General features: G+C 36.0%; 2 protein-coding genes and 1 long non-coding RNA gene across 8 annotated transcripts; 2 read left to right on the top strand and 1 right to left on the bottom strand.

Annotated features, from left to right (window-relative positions):
• Window positions 1-236: 236 nt before the first annotated feature.
• On the top strand, window positions 237-22444 carry LOC113672199 (uncharacterized). Of its 6 annotated transcripts, none has more exons than XM_027188477.2 (11): window positions 357-474; window positions 9579-9910; window positions 10865-11602; window positions 14104-15211; window positions 16026-16193; window positions 16583-16728; window positions 17015-17156; window positions 17971-18368; window positions 18947-19187; window positions 19886-20484; window positions 21287-22444. In XM_027188477.2, exons 2-11 carry the CDS (start codon window positions 9695-9697, stop codon window positions 21311-21313), a joined length of 3783 nt encoding a protein of 1260 aa, XP_027044278.2. In that variant the 5' UTR covers window positions 357-474; window positions 9579-9694; the 3' UTR covers window positions 21314-22444. The 6 variants fall into 6 exon arrangements, with proteins under 6 accessions (XP_089037167.1, XP_027044278.2, XP_027044279.2 ...); XM_027188476.2 differs by lacking the exon at window positions 357-474 and adding an exon at window positions 4436-4856; XM_089181039.1 differs by lacking the exon at window positions 357-474 and adding an exon at window positions 7727-7774.
• On the bottom strand, window positions 6890-16102 carry LOC113672200 (uncharacterized). The gene is made up of 3 exons (XR_016179382.1): window positions 15963-16102; window positions 7412-7460; window positions 6890-7028 (listed from the first exon to the last, which is right to left on the bottom strand). It is a non-coding gene; the product is annotated as an uncharacterized LOC113672200 (long non-coding RNA).
• A 1008-nt stretch (window positions 22445-23452) lies between the features above and the next one.
• Window positions 23453-25951, top strand: LOC113672221 (manganese-dependent ADP-ribose/CDP-alcohol diphosphatase). Its single transcript, XM_027188505.2, has one exon. The coding sequence runs from the start codon at window positions 23538-23540 to the stop codon at window positions 24594-24596; it is 1059 nt and encodes a 352-aa protein (XP_027044306.2). The 5' UTR covers window positions 23453-23537; the 3' UTR covers window positions 24597-25951.
• The last annotated feature ends 270 nt before the right edge of the window (window positions 25952-26221 follow it).

The following is a 26221-nucleotide window of genomic DNA, read 5'->3' as shown; positions in this document are numbered from 1 at the left end:
ACGAAGCCAAACTTGGGGACAAAACAAAAAGAAGTGATGTTTAATTTTCCCGAGGGATCCCTCTGGTTGGGTCACAATTTTAAAGATTCGAAATGGGCCTACTTATCTTTGGTCAACAGCCAAGTTTATGAACGAGGGAATGAAACCAGTTTGTTTAAGTGACGTTACGCCGAACTGAAAGACACAACACATTACATCATAAAGGTTTGTTTTGAAGCTTTAGACCCAAAGATTTCAAAGTCGTACACGTGAAACAGCAGGCTTCTTCCCATTAGCACAAACCAATTCCAAAACTGCCATTATAGCAGAGCCCGTTTGTCACGGCATGATGCTATCCCATCAGTCTAAGCGCCAACCAGATGCAGGTGGAATGAATTAATGAGCGTCCTCCGTATTATAATACACAGAAAAAGTAGCAGAAAGATCAAAGAAAGATTCCAGTAGGTGGCAGAGAGGGGCATAAAAAGATAAAAGGTACGATTAAGTTGTATTAGAATAACCCATAAAACGAATATTATGTGCAGCAAGAGGTCGGCTAAACTCAAATAACGCGAACCGTTCAATCGACTGTTTATGATCGGAAGAGAAGTTTGTACGTCGATCGAGCTTGTTATAAATCAAAGAAAAACAAAATATATACAGCAAACACGATAAAAATTTGTTATGAAATTACCTCAGGAAGTTGTATTTACTTTGATGCTTCGGTAACTTTTCCTCTTTTTGGTTTTTTTCAATTGGTTTCTGATGAAGTTCTTCGCGGTGATCCCGGCAAATCCCTCTCACTCTATTTCCCAGATGCTGACAACGGTAAAGAGGAGTTTCTTTTCTCTGATCGCTAAACATTTTGTTCAAGATTGCCGATGGTAAAAACACGACGAGTTTTCCATACTTTCTGTCTCACGTATCAGTGCAACGCTAAGACGCGAAATTTCATTTTAAAAGCAAAATGAAAATTATTATTCTACGCCCTGGTGGACATTTAAAATTCGTAAATCGAGACGAAAATAATTTAAAGTAGTGACTAATAATACTGAAACTCCAGAACATCTGCAATTCTTAGAGATGACTCATTCGATTTCCCTTTAAAGGAATATTTGCCTTTTCAATATTTAAAGTAATTGTCAAATTTTAGTAACCTGAAAAAAAGAGAAATTTTAACCTTAAATGGAGTCTTGGATCAAAATTTATTGGTAATATGTAAATATAATCTCAGACGTCACCTGATGTGTAACACAGGTTGGAAACTAATTTATTTTGTGTTTCGTATCCTCAGTTAATATCTTAATGCTCAAACAATTGTCCTCATCTTAAGACTCTTCATAAATTCCATGTAGAACTAGTTTAGCATAAAAAAAAGGAATTTTGAAGCAAACGCATAATCCGGAACGAAACAGGTTGTCTTCTGACTTGGCCAACTCTAGCTTTCTAAAAATGATTTCAATTTCAATTCCTAACTATCTAAATGAGCCTTATGACAAATATAACTGATAAAAAAAAAGTACAAACAATATGCATATATCATACAAACAAACAAACATTCAAACCACAAGCAAAGAAATGGCACCCGCAGATGGAAAGCAATCTTTAGCTGCTACAGAAAAGACGCCTAAAAAATATTCTGGAAGCGGCGAGATTCGAACCCAGACCTCTTAGATAAAGGCAAAGCTCCGTTGCACTACGTATACGAAGATGAATCAGTGGTAGCAAAAAGGGGAAACTTTCATCGTCACAACATTGTGACTCTCTTGTGTCAGTTAAGATTATTTTGGGTTGTATTGGATATAAAATCATCAACACCAGTTTGGGAAGATTTGTAGAAATTTTGATACTATTCAAATCTCCTTCCCCACCGTCTGCCCCCAATTTCCGCCCCCCCCCCCAAAAAAAAAAAAAAAAAGAGAGAGAGAGACGAAAAAAATCTCAGTTTAGTAATGCTTCAATCAACTGATTCTGCCACCTGAAGATCGGTATTTCTGGAAGGCCAAAGTCGGTCTGTATTTCTGGCTTCCGGTCGTTTCTCTGCTTGTGAGTTATATTTAGGCAACTCGTGAAAACCACAGGAAAAGTGTCATTCGTCTTCCTGACGTCACCTACTTGATTTTATGACTGAAATGTCTGGTTCTATGTTTTTTTATTTTAACTGATCACGATCGCGAAACAGCGTTCTGCAAATTTCAGAAGAATAGAAATAATTTGCCTAAGCCTCGTGTGAGATGTGAACATTTATCTAGTGGATGTTGATTCCACTTCAGAAAGTTTTTTTCTTCGAAAAACTTATTTCCGTTTCTGATCGTAAGCAGTATAGGTTTCTGTTTGAAAGGAAGCTTGGATCTCATCGCGTGGTAGTTTCCAGGCCTACTGACATTTTTCTAAGAAACAACTGCTGAGGAAAAAGCTATTTTGCTCGCTTACGTAGCTTGTTCATGGGCTTGGATAAAAGACAACGAATGACGTCAGACATAGAATGTTTCCGTTATTGTGTATTGCGTATCAAAGCAAAATTGATTTTCTTGGGAAAAGCGACAAATTAAGTGATGTGCTCATTGTTTTGAGCCTTTGCTGATACCAACAATGTGATAACTGAAAGGACATTTTGATGAGATAATCTACCATGCTTGCCGCTCAATAAACAGATTCCCCACACCTTAAACCACATGTACAATTCAGCATACTTCATCAGCTAAAGATAGCCATAAGTTATCTGTTCCAGTTGCGCTCTGAATAGGAGTATTTCCCGCATATTAAACGGTAAAGGTATTTATTTACCACGGGTTTCCCTCGCAGCTCGCAGTAGCCTTACCGTCTGGTCGACTTTCGTGTTCGTTGCCCGATGTTTTCAACAAACGAAATGATACTTGACTTGTTTGAGAAAGTACCTCGAGCTATGCAACCATAAACAATTCCTGTTTTATAATTGTTTGTTCTAGTTCCTCGAATTACTGAATAAACAGGCACGTTCTAATCAGGATATCTCCTGGAATGTGAGAAAACGAGGAACTTGGAATGCCCGAAATCTACACTAGATAATCATGATGTGGAGATGACCAAATTAAGAGAGATTTCACACGAATTTAAGACTGTCTATAAAGACTCAACGTCAGCCCTCCATCATGTTCCACTGAACTGTGACAGCAAGCCCAAACAAGGACAAGACGGTGCAAATACTTGACGCATCTGCACGAAACGGGGAGTAAACAAGGGGGCTAGGGGTCGGGATTTTCTTTGACGCACTGATGTCTGAAATGAAGCAACAAACACATCTTCTTTCTAACGCATCATTCTCTCTCTCTTTTTTTTTGTTAAAAAGTTCTCACAATGATCTAAAGCAGAAAATTCAAGATAAGTACTAGGACTGAGTTTGGGAATTTTTCTTGCTGCAACTTTCTGCCCAGTTTGAACTTGAATACCCTCGCCGGAAACGTTTCGGTCCATGGTGAAGCACTTTGAATGGCAAGAAGCTCTAATTGAGGCCTTCTCGAATCAAAGGTGGCTCCATAAACATTCCAGCTGTCAAAAAGGCAAAAGAAACGGAGTCAAATCATTAAATTAGTAAAGTTTCATCACGCTTAGCCAGATAAAAATCTAGCAGGTCACGTATTTTGCAATAGTTCCCAGTGCGGTAACGTTTCGACGGCAATTTTGTGTCTCCTATTGTCTATTTGCCGATATAAACAAAGTGAGCGGTGCTCTATGAGCGTTGAAGTTTTTTTCTTCCAATCTCTCTTCTCGTCTTTGCGGTATAACAATGCCTGCGGTAACATTAATCATTTCGCTTGGGTTCCCTGTAAGATTGGGGTCAACGGTATTAATAGAGGGTTCATTTTGGAGAATAATCATATTTCGGGTGTGGAATCCAACCTAATACCGCACTGTGGTCATTAATCTTTACAACTGACAATATTCTTAATAACAAGATGTGTTAATCGATGTTCACGGCGTTACCACATGGTGTTAGCTATATCGAGGGAAGTGATCTAAATCAGTCAAGCGTATTCAAAAAAATTTCCTTTAAAGCAATTTACAGGAAAGCCTTGCTTCCTGTGCGTAAAGTATATTAGCTGCAACGGTACAATATGAGAACATCTTCTAGTTAAGTTGAGCCTTGTTTCTTGACTAAAGCCGTATTTTATTATTAGCCTGATTTTTTTTTGTTGCGAAAGGAATGTTCAGCAAAAATTCCTCAGAATAACGCACTTCCTGTTTACTTGTTTACAAAGATCAGTTTTTGATCCACTGTGTAAACACTGTTGACCGAAAATTGCTATCTGGCATTTAAACGGAAAAGAGGAAATCTGCTGTTTTTTCCATAAAGCTTTCATCTGTTTCTTTTAGTTAAGTGCATCACACCAATTTAGGACATTTCGAAGACATATCATGCCAAATCCTCTTCACCCACTGAGAACATATGTCACACTATGCGCCACTGACGTCATATTGGTGTCTGTGGTGTGACATTTATCTTTTAATTTGCAAGGCTAAACACCAACAATAGCCAATCGTTTTCGACAGAAAATAATAGAGGCACTCAACGATGTCGCTTGTTATCCAAGGGTTCATAGGTCGCGACAGCAGCGCGAATGAGACCCTGTTCAGATTGTCGACGGAGAAGGAAAGAGGCTCGTGTGACTATTGTGTTAGATCGGAGTAGGCTGACTAAATTCTGCTATTACCTCACTCGTATTTCTCGACTCGTCAAGCGATGTAAATTTTACGTCAAGAGTTAGTATTGATTTCATTTCAGCGACGGGCGCGAAATTCCAACGTTTGTATCGTTAAATATCGGCGAAACCGGAATGGTGAAACAGTGTTGAAAACTTAGAGAAGTATGGCCGAACTACCTGCAGATTTTATTCTGGGTGAGTATTTAAAATGGTGAGTAGTAAAATCCTGCTGCTAACCGCAGCTAGCAGCCTCCGGTGTTTATTCTGTGTGCGATGACTCGATCTCCATTGACTAAGTGTGTTCAACTGTTAGAGACTAAAATTGATTGAAGAATAAAACTAAAGACCACCAAATTGGATGAGATCATATGGGCTAAGCTGTGTTAAGGTGTCTCTCCTACTTTGAATCTGTCATGGCAATCCGACTGTTTTCACTCAGGCGGCACAATTTCCAAGAGTTGGGTTGTATAAACTTATTAGTATTTCTTTTATTTAAAACTATTAATTATCGGTCAACCGAAGCGAAGACGAGATTTTCTTTTATTCTTAAACTTCATCAACTTTGATATGTTCGATTTGATACGGTTTGGAGGGAAGAAAATCAAAATGTGACTGTTTGATCAGTGCTGTGAATTTTGAAAATCGAAAGTTTCGTTTTCGTAGTTCATATAGATAAATGTACATGTTGCAGTTGTCAAACTGAGCGTGTAAACTTTTGTTTATAGTTCGAAACGAACCGTTGATGTTACATGTACTTTCGTTATGTTCAAGAACTGGCATACTTTTAATTTACGAACCTTGTTTAGCTTCAGATCGGTTTGTGACAGGCAAAACAGATTAATTTAACCTTAAACCATAACCAGCAGGGTAGGAGCTGTTTCAACGACAGAGACATAACAATATTATAGCAAAGGACAGCCTAATATTTGCATATTCTCACAAAAAGCAAGAGTGATCCTTTTCAAGTCTATTGAGAAAAATTGGATTGGGAATTAGCATTAAACATGTTTAGTTTCGTAAAGCTATACTTTTCCAAACAGCCGTGATCTGAAAAATTTCATGATAGTAAATTGAATACTCTCTGGAAACCTTGGAATTGCGTTCTTTGTCACAAAATTTTCATTTCGTTTTATGTCACCAAACAACAAGTGATAGCATATTAGGTGAAGTTAACAACTAAAAAGATTAGTGGATTCCGAGAAGTGTTCGCCCTCTTTGTAGGCAAGCTAAGGCCTAACAGGTATATTGTGATTGAGATATTTCGGCGACAATACTATTAATCGGTGTCAAGAATTGCCCATGAATTTTACATCTTCCAAAACAGCGTTCTGAAGTTAAACGCCCGCAAAGTGATAATAATGTCGTAACTTGTTCGCAGCTTTTTATTTTGGCCATTGTCAAGAGATAATCACACGGAATGTACTGAAGTCCTTTAGATATAGGACGATTCATTACTGTATTATAAGGTTACGTCCACTTATTGAACCAGGAAATTAGACTAGTGGGGGAAAAAATAGAAATGTGGTTGTGAAAATTGACTGACATGAAAAGTACCATTTAAAATGTCATGCAAAGTTTGTAAATCCACTTAGAGAAACAGCTCATTGTGCTCCAGGAAATCCCATAGTGTAATTAAGATCCTGGATATCTCTTAATCAATATATTGTAGGGAGAATGGTACTGGAATACTTCAGTATATGTTAGTCTTTAAACAACGATACCTACAACCCTAATTAACATATTCTTTTTCAATATTTGAAATCAGGAGATGAGAAGAGATTTGTTGTATCTTAACACTAAACTTTGTGAAGCAATGGTATAGAGATAATAAAATTTTCATAATCTTCCCAATTGAATCGTTATTGTCATTACACATTGAGCCTGAGCATTTATTATCACATTGTGTTCTAAAACTATATGGAATTGGAGTTAAGTTAAACCTTGCCCATATGCAAGTTTCCTCTCTATGATGAAAAAAGACACATTCATCTCTAAAAAAAGTCTTGTTTAGTGTTAAAAACCAACATGACTCATTATATTTTTAGTGTCAGTATAATAGAGAGACATTACAAAGATTGTTGATCACTTTGGATAACTGAATGATTTTGAATCTGGTGGTGTCACTTCTGCTCACTGTAGGCATTGAAGTCATCAGCTTGACACCTTTCCAAAATTAGGGATTGGTCATTTATGTTAAGGAGGGGAGGAGGGGCTGGTACATTTTCATTTTTCACTTGTATCTAATTTCCAGAGGCAATGTTCTTGGCACTGGATAAAGTAATGTGGTCCTTAAAGAGTAGCTTTTTGTTGGTCCCTTCAGGGCTGTTTTCTTTTGCAGAGAGGAAAATGGAATGACTCCATTTGCACCTATAATAAATGACCAGTTCCTTATACTCAGCTGAATGACGTGCTATTTTGATAACCAATATTCCCAGTTCTGAAGACTGACCTATTTAGTGTAATTTAAAGTCTCTTTTGTAAAGTACCATGAAAGAGATGGTTTTGGGCCATTAGTGTAGCATGTGGTGGTAATGGGATGGTGTTTTAAAAAAATTGGACAAGAAAATGGACCTCTTTGTCATATTTCGCTTATTGATCCCTAGATGGACATGTGGAGGGATATGTTTAGTCTGCATATCTTGATAACATTGCTGAGAATCAACTTTCACCTCTTGTTTACAGTAAACAAGTGTACAGAGAACTGAATAATTATTCTTCTTCAGGTTTTCTGCTATTACAAATATTATCACCTCATTTGACAGATGTATTCTGGTCACTTCCATTTCATTTGAGAATGTTCTGAAATGTAGGTAGAAAAATAGATTTATTAATATAACCAGATACTAATTTCTACTTTTTTCCTTTTTTATTTGAAAGATCCATGTAAATGTAGTTTATTTTGAAGAGCCACTTTTAAATAGAGTGCACATATTAATGCAATGGGTTTAATTTATGCCATTTTAATTAATTAAAGCATTCAACAATGAAATGGTTTTTTTTTGGTCTGGAAATGAAAGTGATTAATAATAGATGTGCTTACAAGCATAAATCTTTGGCACATATCATAGCTTACATGATGCTACATGGCTTCAACAATCTTGCATTGGTTTGAGGTATAAATTCAATGTTGCTGTCTTTATTTCTTCTGTTTTTTTATGCCTGATGTTGTTATTCTGCTGGCTGTTAGATTAAGATACAAATTTCTCTAATAAAATAAGATTGTGATGCCTATGTAATTATATTGAACCAAAAATTTTATACTAATCTTGTATTTTTTAATTTTAGAGGAAGGTTCAATGTAGAATATTAGATGTGAATGATGTTGTGAAAAAAAGATTTATTCAATTGCTACATAAATTCAATACATTATTCTTTGTGTTTCTTTGGATATTTTAAGTCTCCAGATATGTTCTTAAATGCTTGTGTTAATAACTAATTGAAAATGAATTGAGATCTGCTGTAACTCTTCTGAATTTTATGAAACTCATTTTGTTCAGCCAGCAGTTTCTTTGATGATATTTTTTCATTCTTCTCTACATTTTGCTTTTGGATATTCAACTTGGAGAAGCACATTTTGTTTCATTATGTTGGTTTTTTCTGTAGACTGTTACAAAAATCCCTTTTAATTCATGTCATGCTGCAGATTCATATCTCCTTTTTTAACCTTAAAATTATACATAGATTTCATTTGAATATCAATGTTTCACTTTCTGATACTTTTGGATGTGAACAGAGTGCTACCAGTAGTACTTAGGGGTACATAGATTTAATAGTTTATATAGGATGAATATCTAAAATATTATATAATTATGTATATATGTATATATTTTTTGGAAAGGGGAATTTTGTACCCTTATGAAGTGAAATTAGACCCTGTAAATTTGGCCAAATATTAACAGCAAAAGGTTTCCAAAGAACATCCCAGACACTGCCAGTTTTCTAAGTAATTTCAAGTGAAAATTTCAAATGCATGTAAAATTTGTAAGGTGAGGGGCATATGAGAAGCGTGTTAAAATATTATTTCTTGATTTCATATGGCTTGTGGCAGGAGAAGTTTTAAACTGAACTAAACTGAAACTAATTATGGTCAACTTTTCTTTCTTATTTTTGGTGAGCACTATTTTTTTGGTCACACTATTCTTTCACATATTGAGCTTGAACTCTTAATGAAGGCTTCCAGTTTCACACACCAAAAGTGAAATTCACAGGCATGTCAGAGTAACAGATTCTGGTCAATATTGTGCCACATATAGTGTATCGCATTGTTAATTTATTTCATATGTCTTTCAGAAGTCTTTCACATGTCTTTCAAATGTCTTTGACTTGGTTACTTTACATAGAGAGATCAATTGGAATGAATTTTGTTAAGACATAACCCTAAATTTTTTGTTAAATCTCTTAAGGCAAGATATCAGCAACACGGGCATGTCAAGCAACATGTCACAAAGGTCATTTCACAATCAGCAAAAAACAGGGCTGGGGATCTTGTAAAATCATCAATGATAATCTAGGATTTTGCTTACTTATGGAGACAAAGCTCTTAACTCTTTACTCCCTAGCATCAGCATGCACATTTTCCACAGTGTTCTTAATTTATTCCTCAGCGATGACAAGGAGAATTTAATTAGAAATCAAGAGCTGTTAAAGTTTGCAATCATTTCCTTGATTCTCATGACCAAACTTTTCATTGTTCCTGTTTTTCTAATTTAGCAAGGAATTACGTGAGTATTTTTAAGAAAATGCTGTAATCCTTTGAAAAGTGATTTTTCAATTGCTGATCCTTTGAATGAGTTTGGAATCCTTCAGAATTTTTTGAATAATCACTTCAAATATTTTGTGATTACTCAGAGTTTGTATACATCCAATTCTTTCCAGCTAAATTGGTGATAATTAATTAAATTGCTTTTTACTTCATAGAATTTCAAGCTGGACTTTCCAAATTGAATTTTTTCCTTCAAAACACATTATCAAATGAATCCCTGAGCAGTGAAGCTGATGTGCACAAACAAGAATGTGTTACTCTTGTGGAAGGAATGATTAGTTCTCTAAACAACATGAAAAACAGCAACATGAAGGATGACAATCTCCTTAATAATGGACTCTCTGTTTCAAGTCAATCATTGGATGAAACATATGATTTGAGTGGAATTGCTGACCAAGGGATTCCCCGCAGTGGTTCCCTTCCGGATATGTCCAATTATATGCAACCAGAGGATTTAGGAAACTGGCAAGCAAGCAAGACTAAAAAGGTATTTACTGCTACATTTTAATAAAAAGATTTGTGGAGTAATTGTTAGTCCTTGGTGAACACTGCAAATGAATCATGTGGCCAGTCACAGGTGTTCAAGACTGTTGTAATTTGGATCTATACCATTTTCTTTTCTTACATGTAGCTCAAATAAAGAATATTTGAAGGTATAATTGTATCTCTATCTATAATGATTTTCTTACCACGAGTGCAAAAAAGCCATGGCCTTAAGTTGATTTGTCTGGTGCTTTGCTCTTAGAAAACATATATGATATTTTTGATAATCGATAAACAATTTTTAAGGTTTAAAATTATTCTGTAAAACTAACAGTTGAGATTCAAACTTTTAAAAGTGAACATACCAAATAGTTAATAGGATTATTTACAATGCAGTAATAAAAATGATCAAATGAAATATGATAACCACAACAATCAACATTAGGATGTCTTTTTAAAGCTTATACAGCACTGTGTTGAAAAATTATCAATTTTTTAGTCTCCTCTGCACTTTGTAAAGTCACAAAATTGTAGATTGTTGCACTGATAAATGAATTTTGTTATAATTTCATAAAATAACAGTGTTGAATTAAAACAGACAATCAAATTAAAACCAAAAAAAAAAGATTTTTTGGCAGCCTCTTTTATCTCTCTTCCTTCTTCATTGTTTCTCCCTGAGAAGCAAGGGGGGTACAACCAATCCTTCTTGTAATTTTGTATTTATCTCATCTAAATACTGTTGCAGTGATTTTCTAACTTTACAGGACAGACCAGTTTTTGATTTGCCAGATGGCAAGATAGCATCTAAATTAAAAGGTCAACAATCAGGTTAATTACAACAAATTTTAACTGTTTGGTCTAGAGGGTAAATTAAACTGTGACAACTAAATCTAAAGTTATTTTTAACTTAAACTTGCTAACTTTTTCTGTTCTTTCTTGTAACTTGTAACATAAACAGGGATCTTATTATGCTGACTTTGATCATGAAGAGATTAACTTAAATGACTTGCGTCAACTTGTTATCTATCATCCCACTGAAGAAGAAGAGGACACCTCTGACAATAATGAGGATGATGTTCATCATCATAACACCTTAAATACTTCAAATGAACTAAACACATCAAACTGTTCCCCAGTCAATAAACGAAAGAGTCGCAAGAGAGACAGTGCAGCATTGTTTGACATTTCTCTGGAAGATTTGACTGAGCCAGATTTTGCAGGACTTTTGAGGGAGAAGCACAGTGAAAAGCTCTGGTGGTGTGTTCTTATCGACCAGCATCTGTGCATATTTCCTTCTCAAGATCCAGAAGAAGTAGCATATGATGTCATTATCATGCCATGTTGTCAGATCTCTTTGGATGATCGGCTTATGCGCACACCTGTGTTTAGACTGACTCAGTCAGACATGGTGCCTTGGGTGTTTGTTGCTTCTAATAATGATGAACTGAAAGAGTGGATGAAGGTTTTAACTATTGCTGCATCTGCTGGTAAACATTCCTCTGTTGCACCTTCTAATACAAATGAAAAAAAATTATCTGCTCCTCCCCAAGCTCCTCTTATGCAGTCCATTTTAGAGGAGGAGGAGGAGGAGGAAGAACTTGATGAATTTGCAGAAGCATCTTTGAGTAGCTCTTTCAAATCAGATGCTAACCATCTTTCATCTCAATCCTTCAAGAAATGTTCTGAGTTAAATGAGGTAAAGGGCCTTTATATATAAAAGTAATCTTCTTAAATCTTTGATGATCTGTCATAAACAGTAATTTAGAGTTTATTTTTTGATTGCTAACTGTTGCATTTTTATGCCAATTTTATCCTGTTTTGCAGACATTTATTTCCCTTTATTTAAAGTTGTTTTTGTTTTCTTAAAGTTGGTTTGAAGTACTTATTGCACCTTAAGTTCTTAAATTGGGCATATTTAAATTTTGATGTGTTTGATTTATCTAAGAGGTTGCGGTTACATTTTACTGCTCTAACAGATAAATCATACAATGAAAGGTTTAATGTTGAATCTTAGCTAAAAAATTTAAAGTGTGAAATGACTCATCAATGTTAAAGTGGATATTTACATTCTACATCAATTTTGCGTGACTTTATGTAGTCTTGGAAAGAGACTTTTGTTGGTAGCAATGGCAGTTTAAGAACCTTATTAAAAGTAATCATTAGATTCAAGTGAGGAGTTGTTTCTCAGTTGAGTGTTATTAGTCAGTTTGCAGTGATGTTATTGGCTGCCAGACTTATGTGTTGGTAGCAAATATAGTTAATTGTTGGTTTTTTTATTAAACTCTTTCATTCCCATGATTCATTAGTAATTCTCCTGTCTGTCTGTTGTACAATTCTCATGTTGTTAATTCAGAGAATTTGGTATAGGATCAATTAACAATCTACCAATTAATATTTCTCTATATTCTCATCACTTATCTACTTAATATTGTATTGATGTTGTAAGGAGAAATTCCATCTTGGTCACTCATGGGAGTTAAAAGGTTTATCTGTTGGTTAATTCAGGTTGTTGTGTCCTATTTTGTCCATTCATTGTCAAGCCATCTTTGTTGCTATTCAAAGCCATCGGAGGTTAATTGGAGTGTCAAGTGTGGCAATTGGTACAATCTAGATAGAGATAGCTAGACTATATTTAGCAAGTTTTATCACCAAATCATAAATTGCGAAATAAATGTGTCTAATCATGTTAGGAATACAGTCTTTTTACAGCACAGAAATAGAATAGAAGTGGGTTTTACCTGCCAGTAAGCATGATGGTTTGAGTAATCTTATCTATATCTTGAGTCACAGATAAGTTAAATCCATAATAATAGATTGTTCTTAAGAGGAACGCCACATTGCTTATTTTGCATCTTTTTCTGAGCAAAGTGACACATTCATTAAGAAGCATTTTTAAGCAATCTTCCCCAGTGAAAATTGAAGCTCAATCAATATTGAAAGAAATATCCACAAAATCAGTTCACCAGTTACTTTGAACACTTAACCTTATGTAAGGTGTAATCATTTTAACTGCCACTGACTGTCAATTTCTGATATGGTCTTATCAAAATAACACTTGTGGTGAAACTACTGGTGAATATCACTGTGTCAGATGCTTAATTTGAATATTAATGACTTTCAATATCTTCTTTCTGTATTGTCTCAGTTGCTTGATATAACTTCATTTGTAATTCTGATAAATTTTCTAAGAATTTGTTACTTATACATTTTCCCTGAAAAGAAATGTAAAATTTGGAAAAGGTATCTAAATTTTGGTTTTCTGAATTTAAACTAAAATCTATTTTTTAAACTGATATACCCTGATAGAGTCGAGCTGTGGTGAAACTAGTCGTTGCCTTATTGCCTAGCCAGATGTCTGGGAAAATAGGTGCGCTATGCCTAATTAGAATGAATCAATATCAATTTTATATATTGGTATAAATTTATATGTAAATTGATCGCAAACAGAACTGAAAAATGTTATTTGCGTATTGAAGGAGTCTTATGTTATTTGAGAAGTTTGCTTTGATCACAAATATTTTTGGAAATCAACCACAATGCCTTGTCTTGCAAAGCTTTTTGCTCACATTCAGAGCTGGTCTATTGGATCACGTGTATGTATATTAATTGAATTAACACTGAACTGATAAGCGATATTTGTAAATATTTCATTTGCTATGAGAGGAAGTTATAGATATGAACAAAGCTACAAGCATACATGTACTTGTCATATTTCTGTAAGCAGTTGTGATGCCACATTTCAGAGATATGAAGACAGTTCGAGCTAGGTGGAAGGATGTCTGTTGTTTTGTAAGGGATAAGTTGTTTCTTAGTATTTAGTCAACATATTAGATAAAATTTCAAGGCTTGGCATATAGCAATGGGAAAATTTCAACACAATGTTGATGTTTTGATTGTGGACTTGAAGTTTCACTATTGCAATAATGAGTCCTGGGAGAGGAAACTGTGGAATTGGAAAAAATTCTAGAAACCACTTGTAAAATATGATAACATAACATTTTTAAAAACTTATAGTGTTATTGTTAGCATCATTATTAACTTTTTTTTTCTTCTTTTTTTTCATGTTTGTGAGTCTGTTATTTTGTTATATATAGGCACTGTTTTAGTAGGTGATGAGGTTGCTAAGGGAAGAACACAAACAAAATTATCTAGTTGCTTTTAAGTTGTTGCTAATAGTATGAATAATTGTTTTCACAGAGTGACAATAATCTGCCAGTAGGTTATGTGAATGGAGAATCTGTGAAAAATGGTTATGAGAAAAAAGAGCTACCTAAGAGGCCTGATGAAGTTGATGGAGAAAAGTTTGTAGAAGACCCTTATGAAGACGTAGCAAACCAAAAGAGAGCTGAAGAGAATTTTCAAGATGATGGATTTGCCACAGATGAATTTGACTCTGCTTCATCAGATGGTGGTGATGTATCAACAATCCCCCAAACACAACCAGTTCAGAAAGCTAAAAAGACAAAACAGTTCTTTAAATGGCTCAAGAAGAAGGCAAAGAAAGGCAAGCTCTTCAGTAGTCCTGAGGATGGGGTTGCCTTGGCAGGTTATGCATTCAAGTCAAATGACAGCTCCAAGCGATGGTTCTTGATAAGAGAACAGAAATTGCTTTGTTTCAAAACAATCAAAGATGAGGATCCTGAAATAACAGTTGACCTGAATGGCAGCGAGATCAAAGTGGGAGAGGAAGAAAAAGCCAAGCTTGCAATTCAGGTGATAAGAGATGGTACAAATCATTTTACACTTGTGGCCAAAACTTTGAAAGACTGGGAACGCTGGAAAAAGGCTTTCTTAATAGAATCTGGATTTATTCAACTTGCTGTCTCACTGACAGATACAAGTTCAGGGTTTTATGATCAAGAGGAAGATGGAGAAGAAGGTGAATATGTTACTCCCATAGCTTCTCCAGTATCAGATAAGACTCCAACACCTACAAGCAACACTTTCCCGCTAAATAAAAACAATGAGACAGATGATGAAGACCTTTACATGGAAGTTGTTCCTTCTACGGTGACAACTGTGGAAAAATTGAAATCACCATCACCGTCTTCAAGTCTTCTGGAATTGGGACCACTCCCTCCTCTGCCACCTGATCTACCCCCGCGGAACACTCCAGATGGTGCAGAGGGAGATGGAAATGAAGAGAGCTGTCAAATCACATGGGAGAGTGAGGAGATTTATGAAGAGGTGTCCTCTTCAGTTGCTAATGCTGATAAAGTAATCAAATGGCAGGGCCTAAATTCCAAAAAAATAGAGGTGTGTCCAACTGGTATTCAAGGCAAACACTCTGATAAATCAGCTAAAGGTTAGTTATGTCGTAATTTTATTAACTACTTAAAGGAGTCAGGGTAGTCATGTTATTTTCACTTCACCTAGAGTAGTAAAAATACAATTAAATTCACCATCTTACAAAAAGATGGTGGACACACGTAACCCAGAATTCTGCTTGCCACAGTATGTCCAATTGAGGTAAAGCTAGTAAACCATATAATCTATTTTGTGAGATGCACAGAAATGCTTTTTTCTACTACATTAAATGTGATTTTACCACACTGACTTGAAACTTGAGGCTTGTCCATCTTAATTTTTGAGGATAAATGAGATAATTGAGTTCTTAAGAATTTTCGAGATTTTCTCAGCAGATTTCACCCTTTAACTCCCAAAATCTGATTGTTAACTCTCCCCTCCTGCTGATACACATTTCCTTGTACATTAGTCATGACAATGACAACTTCTATTTGATGGGTTCAAGTATTCTCATTACTTGTTTGCTTGATAAGGTATTGATATTATGGGGAGAAGTTACATCTTCATCACTTCTGGGAGTTAAAGGTCAGAAAAGGAAAGGATTAGCTATCGATAAACAAGGAGCTTTGTTTGGCTTTCCTTTATTCCCTGAGGTTTACTGTTGACCTTAAAAAAGAAATGAGATTTTTTAAGCAAATGGCCAAGCTCTTGTTGACTTTCAAATTGAAAGAGGAACAAAGAAAGAAGCTTAACTAAGTCGTATCAATCGTACCTTTCACAAAAAATATTACATCTATGACATTACTCACATTTCATAGGTTTCCATAATTTAGATAATCACTTCTACTGATTACACTCCAATTTGTTTCTAGGTCCTGTCCCTGCTGGTGTTTCAGATGGTGCTATTGAAGATAGTGCTATAACAGCATCATCATTTCTGGACAATTCTTCAAAGCCCTCTGCAGGCAGACTTAATTCATCAGTCGGAGCGTGGTGTGCCAAAGGCAATGATAAACAGCAATATCTTCAGATTGACCTTGGTAACATTTTTTTAGTGTTATTTTTGTAAATTAATATTACTAAAATTTGCAATATGGTCAATTCAATTTGAGAAATAACTTGTATTCGAGGCATATTTATGCTGAGGATCGAGGAGGATTTCGACTTCTTGAAATGTGTGGCCGCCATGTTGGGATGAGATATGAATTTCGTTTTAGGGGGGACCCAAGGGGTAGGAGATAAGCAGGAGGACGCAGGGGAGAGGTGTGTGGGAAAAGCACCAGTACCCATTAGGTCATAAATCAAGAGATTGTACATAGTTTGTGAAATGAACGATGAAGGGAGATGAGAACTTCTTCAGAAAGTAAATAAAGGAAGTAAGTAAATTTAGAAAAACGTACTGGACATGATTATTGAAATATTTTTGTAGGTGAGGTGGACAAAGTGTGTGGTGTGGCTTCACAAGGAAAACCAGGTTTTCTTGATCAGGGAGGTTGGTTTGTGAAGACTTACACACTGGCTTACAGCAAGAATGGAGAAAACTGGGCCAATTATAAAGAGTTTGGAATTGCTAAGGTAAAATCATTAGTTTGCTTGTGTTTTGGAGGTATCTCCAACTTATTGGTTTCCTCGCTCTAAGGACTCCATATTTGCTCCTCAACGTGCAAGGGTCTTCTTTACCTCCGCCCCTCAACGACTCTTAGTTGTGTCGTTTTTTATTTGAGAAACAACTTCAATTGTTTTAATTTGGTAATCCAGAGCAAAAGGTTACTCAGCTTGTTTGTACATTTCTTTTATGTTAAATTGCTTGCATCAGTTCAAGTTCTAAGTGTTGTTCTTAATGCATTGTATTTTCTGACAGGTTTTCCAGGGTAACAGCGATCCTGGCACAGTAGTCACGAACATGCTAAAAATGGCAGTGAATGCACGTTATGTGAGGATAAAGCCTCAGTCTTGGCATAACCACATTGCCATGCGTGTTGAGGTTTACAAAGGAGAAGCTAGTGAGTGCCTCCATATTACTTTAGGTGCTTGTTTTCAAAGGAAAAAAGAAGAGTTTGTGTGACTTTGATTTCCGCATTGCGAGTAGAGTAGTTTTTTTTCTTACTGTAACAACGATTCATGGTATCACAGAGGCATCATGTAATATCTCATTGATTCCAATGTATTAGTACAGTACTTGTCCTTGTCCTCGCTCGGGCCACCCACTATTTTTGTGCTGCAATCAAGGTAGTGTTAGGTTGATTCAGATCATTTTCATTCACCCTTGAATAATCAAAAAGAAAATGGCTAAAGAAACGGCTCGTTATCAGCGCTTAAGTTATTTTTTTAAAATGTCCTTGTGCTCGAAAACTAAACGCAGGCTACACGATAATAAGTTACATGAAAGCAATAAAACAACTAAAAAAAATAAACCAAACTTGCTTTATATGTTATAAATGAATTTAGACGGGCTCTAAGACACAGACTTTATTGATTATATCACAGTCGCTTCACTTCGGAAAACTGAACTCTTTCGCTCCTAACATCTTTTTAGTACTTCTCCTTACTCTCAGCGGTACAATTCTTTTGATGTTAGTTCGGATAGTTTGGTATTGTATCAACTAGTAATCCTGTAATTGATATTTTTCTTTATTCCCGTCACTTGTCTGCTTGACAATGTGTTGATATTGTAGGGAGAAATTTTGTCTTGGTCACTCAATGGAGTTAAAACAGATTTTGGCGGTACGAACTTTCGTAAAATTGTTTATAGGTCACACCTTATTCCTTTTTTTTATCGCATGGTTTGGACCATTTTGTACGTTCTTCCTTTCTCAGGCTCGAAACTTACTGCTGGAATCCACAAATTAGCTGACACCCTGACAAAAACAACAAAGAAGAAAACAGCTGACCGGCAACGTGCTACATCCTCTCCAGTGGAGATAGAAGAGGAAGACGATTACAGCGCTGGTAAACCTACTTTGGAAAGAAATGATTCGTTTGACGAGAAGGTCAAGTACATTAATCGTCCATCCTCCAAGGAAAATCTGTTGGATGGAGATGAGGAGCGTGACAAAGAAAATCAAGTCACTGGTGTGGATAATGAAGCTGTTACTAACGAAGAAGAATTAGCTGCTGATGATTATCTGCAGTTGGTTAGAGAACCCACTGAAGAGGAAAAGCAGGTGGAATTGAAAGTTCAACAGAGAATCGAAGCGGGACGGAAAGGAGAACAGGTGCGTTTGGTTTCTAAAGTCACCTTAACAACTTTATTTTTTTTATATTTTCTTTTCAAATTGTATTTAGGATTATAGGGGAGGGAGCCACTTGTTCATGAGTTGATATACTGTTAGCTGTAACCCTGAGTAAATAACGTTGACAACTCTAGTCTCACTGATTAGTGCAAAATGTTTACGGGAACCCTTGATGTACATAAACATTTCATTTTCGGCGACTACGTTTCTTATTTGAAGCAATCAAGTTTTTCTATTGGCGTAATACTAAGCTGTTAATTAAGGTAAAAATATGTTGAACCTGCTAAGAAGTAAGAAGTGGTAATGACGTGTGGTTTGGCATCTCACCATAACAGCTTTCAATTTAGAGACTCGAGACAAGATTCTCTTTCATTGTTTAGTAAATGCGTGGTTCTTACTACAAATCCTTCGTCCTTATTATTCAACCCTAACGTTTTGATCATGTCGGTCTTTGTAAATTTTAAGAGCCGTTATATTGTTGTGAGTACACTTATTTTTTTTTGGCGAACAGGAAATATTTTTGTCAAATTCTAACACAACTGTTTTGCTCCTGCTCAAAGATTGGTAGATATGAAGTATCACAAGGAATCAAGGCTAGAAAAAGTCTGTATGAGAACAATCAACAAAGCGAGACGACCCAGGACCAAAGGAGAGACAGCGTATCCAAGGCTCCCAAGGAAACGGAGGTTGTAACAAAGAAACAAAAATACATTGTGGAAAAGAAAGAAGTTGAAGAAGAAAAAACTGAAAACAAAGCCAAGGATAAAAAGGAGAGAAATTCTTCTAATTCATCCCAACGGGGTAAGTAGCAAAGTACATATTTCGATCGCTTATCATCTGAATGGAATTTGCAGCTAAGACTTTTAAGCAGATGGTACCGAAATTTTCCATCTTAAAGGCTTACAATCGGAAAGTACCTTTTTTTACTTTGCTGTTTATCATTCTTAACGAACGTCGAGGTTTCCATCTAGAAAACAGTCATGATGGTGTCAACAAAAGGAGATTCAGTTTTTGCCCAGTGATGCTACATACATTTAGGCAGCTTGTCTCGGGAAGAGTTATTATGAGATTTTCTAGGCAATGGATGTTAAAAAGCTAAAGTAATTGTAACAATACAATCTACTTTATGGAGAAGGGGAAAGATACCTAGACGTAATGATGTGTGTGCACTTGTGACTCTCTCTTGGTGATGTTATGATAATTTTCATGGCATCTGGCACGGTTTCTGAGGACAGTGAATGTTATGGAAAACGGAAAATGAAATATTGATTGAAAAATAAAAATAACATGTGAAAGGAAATCCAATATTGAATTGGTTTCGCTATATTACGCCTGATGATTGGTCGAAATAAAAACGTGCCACTCTTTGCGAGTTTCAACCAATTGGATGTAAAGCTAAATCCGGTCTCTACTTGGTCACTTACGTTTTCCCGAGCTAGTCGGATACATTGATTTTTGATTATAAAGCTTATCTGAGGCTTAACAATTCTCTTCGCCAGATCCAGATAGAGAAAGAGAGGAGTTGGAGAAAACTGAAAAGGCTTTCCAGAACTATGCCAAGCAGCTGAAAGAGGAGGGAGGACCTGTTGTGAAAGAAAAAAGAGCTTCTATTGTCGCCTTAAACAGACTTAACTTCGAAGACCCGAGGAGTGCTTCAAAAGCCAATGGAACTTATCCTGAAAAACTGGAGAGTTTGCTGAAAGAAAAAGAAGAGCTTCTGAAAAAGATGGAAAATCTGAGAAAGAGGTTATCAGTCGCCAAGGATAGGAAAATATTCTTCAGTCTGTCGACTTCCAGATCAAAGGCAACCACAGATGCTGACGCTGAATTCCATGAATCTCAAAATGAGATGACAAAGACAAAGAAAAGACTTATGGAAATTGAGAATGAAACGAAAAATCTGAAAGTGATGGAGTTAAGATACCAAAAGACACCTGAGAAGACAAATCCGGAGAAGCCGCTTCGTAAAAATAGTAGAGAATGTAAGCTGGGTTCGGTTGAGGTACAAAGCTCAAGGATGGCTATTTCATCCCCGTCCTCTGGGAAGGACAAGGAGAAAGAGCTTTCCCAGACAGGAAGTGTGTTGTCTCAGATCAAGGTAAGAATGTACTAAGACGAAAAGATGTTTAAACTGGGATCATTCATTTTGTACTTGTCTTTAGTCGTCGTCTAATGGGCATTCTGGTTTCTGTGGAAAACATTTCAAAGAACCACCCGTTTAATTCAAGTTTAGAGACAGAGCTTCCAAGATTTGACAAATGATTCTTCCGTTCGGCATTTTCTTACTGACAAAGGAATTTTTGTTTCATTAAAATGCCACTCTTTCGCTGAGTAGTTTGTCGGTTCTTATGAGCTGTTTCCTGGAATGAGTTTTTAAATTGTGAGAATTGATAGCTGTTGGATGGATAATTCCTTACTTGCCAGGTGTTTTAACATGCTTTCGCTCTGACGAAGGGCTAACACTCGAAACATCAGCTTCAGAAACTCTTTACAGTGGCAAAGTTGTATTGTCAACTCAGTTGATAAAACCAAATTTTGTTATAGCTTACGATCAAAACGAGAAATAGATTTGAAGGAAAAGAGTTTATGTAGTCGATATGCGCAGTAATATAACATAACTATTAAGTCATACGTGACGTTGGAGAAAGTCATTAATCCCCGGCCAGACCTTTTAGAAATAAGGAATTGTGTTGTTACTTTTGGGGAAGCGTTCACAGTTTAAAGAAAGTCAGTAATCCCCGGCCAGACCTTTTAGAAATAAGGAATTGCGTTGTTACTTTTGGGGAAGCGTTCACAGTTTATTAACGGGACGTTTCCACTCTGAATGTAAACCTGATACTAAGCTTGCAGTTTTTATTTAACCAAGAGCAACTTAACTCACAGTTGTTGTTATTTTTCAGGCGTTTGAACAGATGAAGAAAAAGTGAAAGCATAAGGAAACTCAGGAGTTATGATTTGTCAGAGGAACTCTTTTTAATTTGGAGGAATATTTCATTCTGAGTAAATTGTAACTTCTGCCTCTAGAATTTTTCGCCAAGAAGGCAACATACTCATATTGTTGTCTAATAAACTACTGTCAAAGCCTCCATACCTGCGCTAACACGTAGTTGCGTTACGTGTTGAAGCTAGTGGTTGAGTTATTAAGTGTTATTGCGTTTTAGCAAAGTGTTCACTTGGTGACGTGACACAAGTTACCTAGCGTGTATGTTTTCAAGACGTTGTACAAATAATTAAGTTAGGTCGTGTCTTCATCTTGAGTTAATCTCTCTGTAACGTATTAAAGAAAAGACGCTAGTCCTTAATTATATTTGAATATTTAAAACGTGTTTTTTTAAAATACATTAGAGAGAATTATAACTGCATTTCATCGATTTCCATTCCTAAACAATTTTTAGCTAACGATGTGAAGAGAGCAATCACGCAAGTAGCTGAGAGTTTTATTTCAGTGGTCGTTAAGAACAACAAGTGGGTACTTTTACTAAGTTTTACACAACTTAAAATCGCTAGTATAAAATGTGCACTCATTATAGGAGAGTGATACTTTTTATTTCATGTGTGGTGGTTTGTTATTGTCATTTTTTAACGGTCAAATTCGATTATCTAAGTCACTCCGTTTTAATTGCTCCGCACATTTTGAAATATAACATACTGCTTATTAAATATGCACCATAATAAAACTAAAAAATGTTTCGTAATGCCACTACTGGTAATTGTAAATTGTATTTAGGTGGCAGTAAGAATTATTTTTGCGACTAGCAAACGTTCGCTAAGCATTTTGTTGTTGATGAATGTAACGAGCTGAGTGTTCTTTCAAGCTTCCTTAAGGTATTACTTAAATGTTGTGTCATATATCAGCTGCTTTTTCTCAGAAGTTTTCAGGTTTTTTTTGTGTGTAATTAAATTAGTTGTGTTAAAGTGACGCTCAAGTAACGTAATACTACTTCGGCTCGGGTAAACATCTATTGCCAGTTTAGGACAAAATTACAACCTTTTGCTTAAATCAATGAATGTAGAGAGTTTTTCAACTCGTTAGCAAATAAACTTCACATTTTAAGTTTTTCGTGAATTTCGTTTTATTTCCTGCTTTCACGATTGTGTTTTCCATGTACCGGCCCAACGTCAGCTCCCTTTGTAACAAAGGCCAAACAGAAAAACATAGACTCTCTCAACGAGCGAATGAGAGCTCAAAATGTTAAGAAGCAAACTGCTAGAATTGAAGGAAAACGCGAAAAACCATGTTACTAACGGTTTTACTTTTGCCTGTATTTTCGTTTACGCTCTTTGTCGTTCAGGCTAGGATTAGGTTAATCTCTTCACGAGGTCACAGCGGATGGTTTATTTGACTAGTCTCGGAACGAGTATTTACGTCTTTCGTTTGTTACAGAACGGTTTTTCAATAAAGTCATAGTTCTAGGACGGCAAAAATGGCGAAACTAACGTCCCTGTGAGAATGCAACCGTTCACCCCCATGCAAATCCTCAAATTTGGCAGATTGCGTAACATAAACAGGCCTAAACATATGTACCATTTATAAACGAGTCCTGTGAAATGGCGCGCACACGAGGGGAATTCTCAGATTTTAATTTGTTTAAGGCCTTTGGTTTGGAGGAAACGAAGAGGACACTTTGAACGCCAAAAACAACGACATAAATTTAATTTTTCTAACAGTATCAAATTTTCTATTTAAAACGCAATTTAACTGACTTATTGCTTCGTCTTAAGCCTTTATTTTTTGCTGCGCGAAAAGTTTGTAATCCTCTCAGCTGCGCCTCTTGGTTTAAAAAACTTCCAGTGTTCTCCGAACATCCCGTATCTTCTCTAAAAGAATAAGGAATATAAATTTTTTTCCGTCGCGTGTGTGAAAGGGAATGCTCAAGACGACTTAAATTTGTATACAAAGATGCCTTTGTTTTCATTTTTACTCCGCCGGTGCCACGTGGGTTTTACCTGGAGCTTTGGACTCGTTTGTTTTTTGTTATGACGATATGTGATTGGTTTAATATACATCTTGCCATATATTCAGCCAATCAGAAACCAAAGCCGCTATCATAACAATAAAGGACCGGCATAATTCCGGCATTCGCCAAAATGGCGGTGTTCTGAGTTACTTTTCCTCTGGCGTGAGAACGTTTTTTCTGGGTTAAAGCCGTTATGGATCCGAACAATGGCGATACTGATGTTCTATTTTCATTTGGCCTTATCACTGACATCCAGTATGCAGATATCTGTGATCGACCAAACTCTGCAAAGACGAGGTGGCGTAGATACCGAAACGCTCTGTGTTGTCTGAAAGAAGCCATAGAACATTGGAAGAGACCAAACAATTCTCCCTCATTCATCGTACAACTGGGAGACATTATCGATGGCTTTAACGCAGATCTAATCGATGCAAATAATGGCGAGAGTAACTTCTCTCAAGAAGCTTTGGATGCAGTGATGAAAGAATTTTCTGAACTTCCACAAGAAATTCCCGTGTTTCACAACTTAGGAAATCACGAACTGTACAATTTTACTCGCGAGGAACTTTCAAGATCTATTCTGCACCCTTCCAACAGCTGTGAAAGTGCTGCATATTTGAGAAAGCATCAAAGCCTGCCTGCTTCAAGCGAGGAGGAGACGAAACCATTTTACTTCTCGTTTGTACCTCATCCCAAATTTTGTTTCGTGTACTTGGATAGCTACGACGTAAGCCTCCACGGTGTAGACGAAGGTAGTCCTAGGTATAAAGAAGCTCTGGCAACGGTGCGTAAGTACAACAAGAATGACGACTTCGAAAGTGCCGATGGTCTTCACGGCTTAAACAGACGTTTCGTTGAGTACAATGGTGCAATTGGCCCTGTTCAACTTCAGTGGCTGCAGGCAGTCCTTGAAGAAGCTCAAGAAAATGATCAAAAAGCTGTTATTTTCAGCCATGTCCCAATCTCTCCAGGAAACAGGCCTCGACGTGGTACAATAGATCTGCTTTGGAACTACCAAGATGTACTAAAGGTGCTCTGGCAGTCTGGATGTGTGGTTGCCTGTTTCCATGGTCACACTCATTATGATGATTATTTCATGGACAAACATGGTATCCATCACTTGACTTTTGATGGTGTTATTACAGCACCTCTTGATTCCAATGCATTTGCCACACTGCATGTTAACAATGATGCTATTATTATTGAAGGTTTTGGTGTCATAGAAAGTCGAGTATTGAAGTTTTTTCACTAACATACTTTGTGAAAAACTTGGTGACAAATTTTAAAGGTTTTGGTGTCAAATAGAAGGTCCAATGTTGAAAGTCAATTGCTAACCTACTTTGTAAATTTCTTTGCGTCAAATTTAAAGGTTTGAATTTTTAAATTATGGTAGTGAGAAAGCTTGTGCAAAGAAAAAGGAGTTATTAAAGGGGGTATGTTGAAATCCTGTTAGCAAATTGTATGGCTTAGGCAGGCAGTATGTGATACATTTCAGTTTTTTATTGATACCATTTTGCATGTTATGGAAAAAAAGTGCTATTCAAAAAATTGACCCCAGTTATGATAACTTCCAGTAAAAAAATGATGGTAATCGTTGGGTCACTTTTCTTTAACAAGTACATGTTTTAACAGATCTGAACTGATCTACCCATTTCAAGTAATATTTAATTGGCTATCAATGTGATGCTTCATCAAGATGCTGCTGTTTGTAAAATAGGGTTGATGTATATTTTGCTGCACTGCGGACAGTTCCTGGAATAATATAGAATTACTTGATAGAGCAGGCTGTTTTCAGTGGAGTGGGAGGAAGATTTTACTTTTACATGGGTCTTGAAGACTCATGCTGTTCTGGAGGTAAATTGTTCTTGCACATCCCTAGTTGTCTCAGACATAATACTTCTAGTGTGTTGGATACATGTACATATTTGTAAATGTATGGCATAAGCTATGGATATGGTACTCCCTTGATTGCTAGTCTCTGTTATTGCTTTCTCTAATAAAAAATGCTTTAAATAATAAAGAAAATGCCATATCCCTCCTCATCCAAAGGTTAGAGAAAATTCATAGGGCAAAAGGGGTTTTTGAATAAGTGGAACAGTCTCTAAAGGTATGGGCAATGCTAAATTGGTACTAATTTGAAGTGGATTAGAGATGGAGATAACCAAAACCCTTTTAGACATTTTCTCAGCACAACCTACTGTGTGCTTAGTCAGCAAAGTTACTCTTACTGGTATTTGTCTTCTTATGTAAGGTTGTGATGTCTGAAATGTCTTTTGAGCAAAAAAAATCAAAATATTTGGGCTGCGAATTATTGGTTGAATCTCTAATTTTTTAGTTCTGTGTTATTTTTTAAACATATTCCAAAGGCAATAACTTGGTTAATGGTGTACATTAATGTTCATAAAAGAATTTAAAAAAAATTAATTAAAACTGGATTAGAGAACACTTTAATAAAGTGGAATTTTGTTGTAGTGGTGATAATAAGGTGAGAACATTACAGAGCGCTATTTCCTCTATACTATATTCCACACCATATTGTTTATATTAATTAATTTAGTTATGGTATCCAGTGTGTTAATAAAAATGTTACCCATGTTTACATTTCAACTGCATTTCTAAAGACTCTTTATGTCTCTAAGCTGTACATAAATGGTGACAGCCACCTGTAGTGAGCTGAGACAGTTGGGAAAATGGTCAGAGAAATTCATTACTTTCTTAGGTCCTATTGAATGTGTAAATAATTTACAAATGCCAAGTTGTAGAGAATGAGATGTAAAGATTTCTGTTACCTTATATTAGCAAGGATCTAATGATGTTTTACGCACAATTTAGTGCTTAACATAAATCAGTGGAACTAATGTATTAAATTTTTAGTTC

Source organism: Pocillopora damicornis, chromosome 8, assembly GCF_964200805.1.
Source record: "Pocillopora damicornis chromosome 8, jaPocDami1.2, whole genome shotgun sequence".
Classification (NCBI taxonomy): domain Eukaryota; kingdom Metazoa; phylum Cnidaria; class Anthozoa; order Scleractinia; family Pocilloporidae; genus Pocillopora; species Pocillopora damicornis.
The sequence above is the reverse complement of the archived record's forward strand: the minus strand, read 5'-3'. Positions and strand labels throughout refer to the sequence as shown.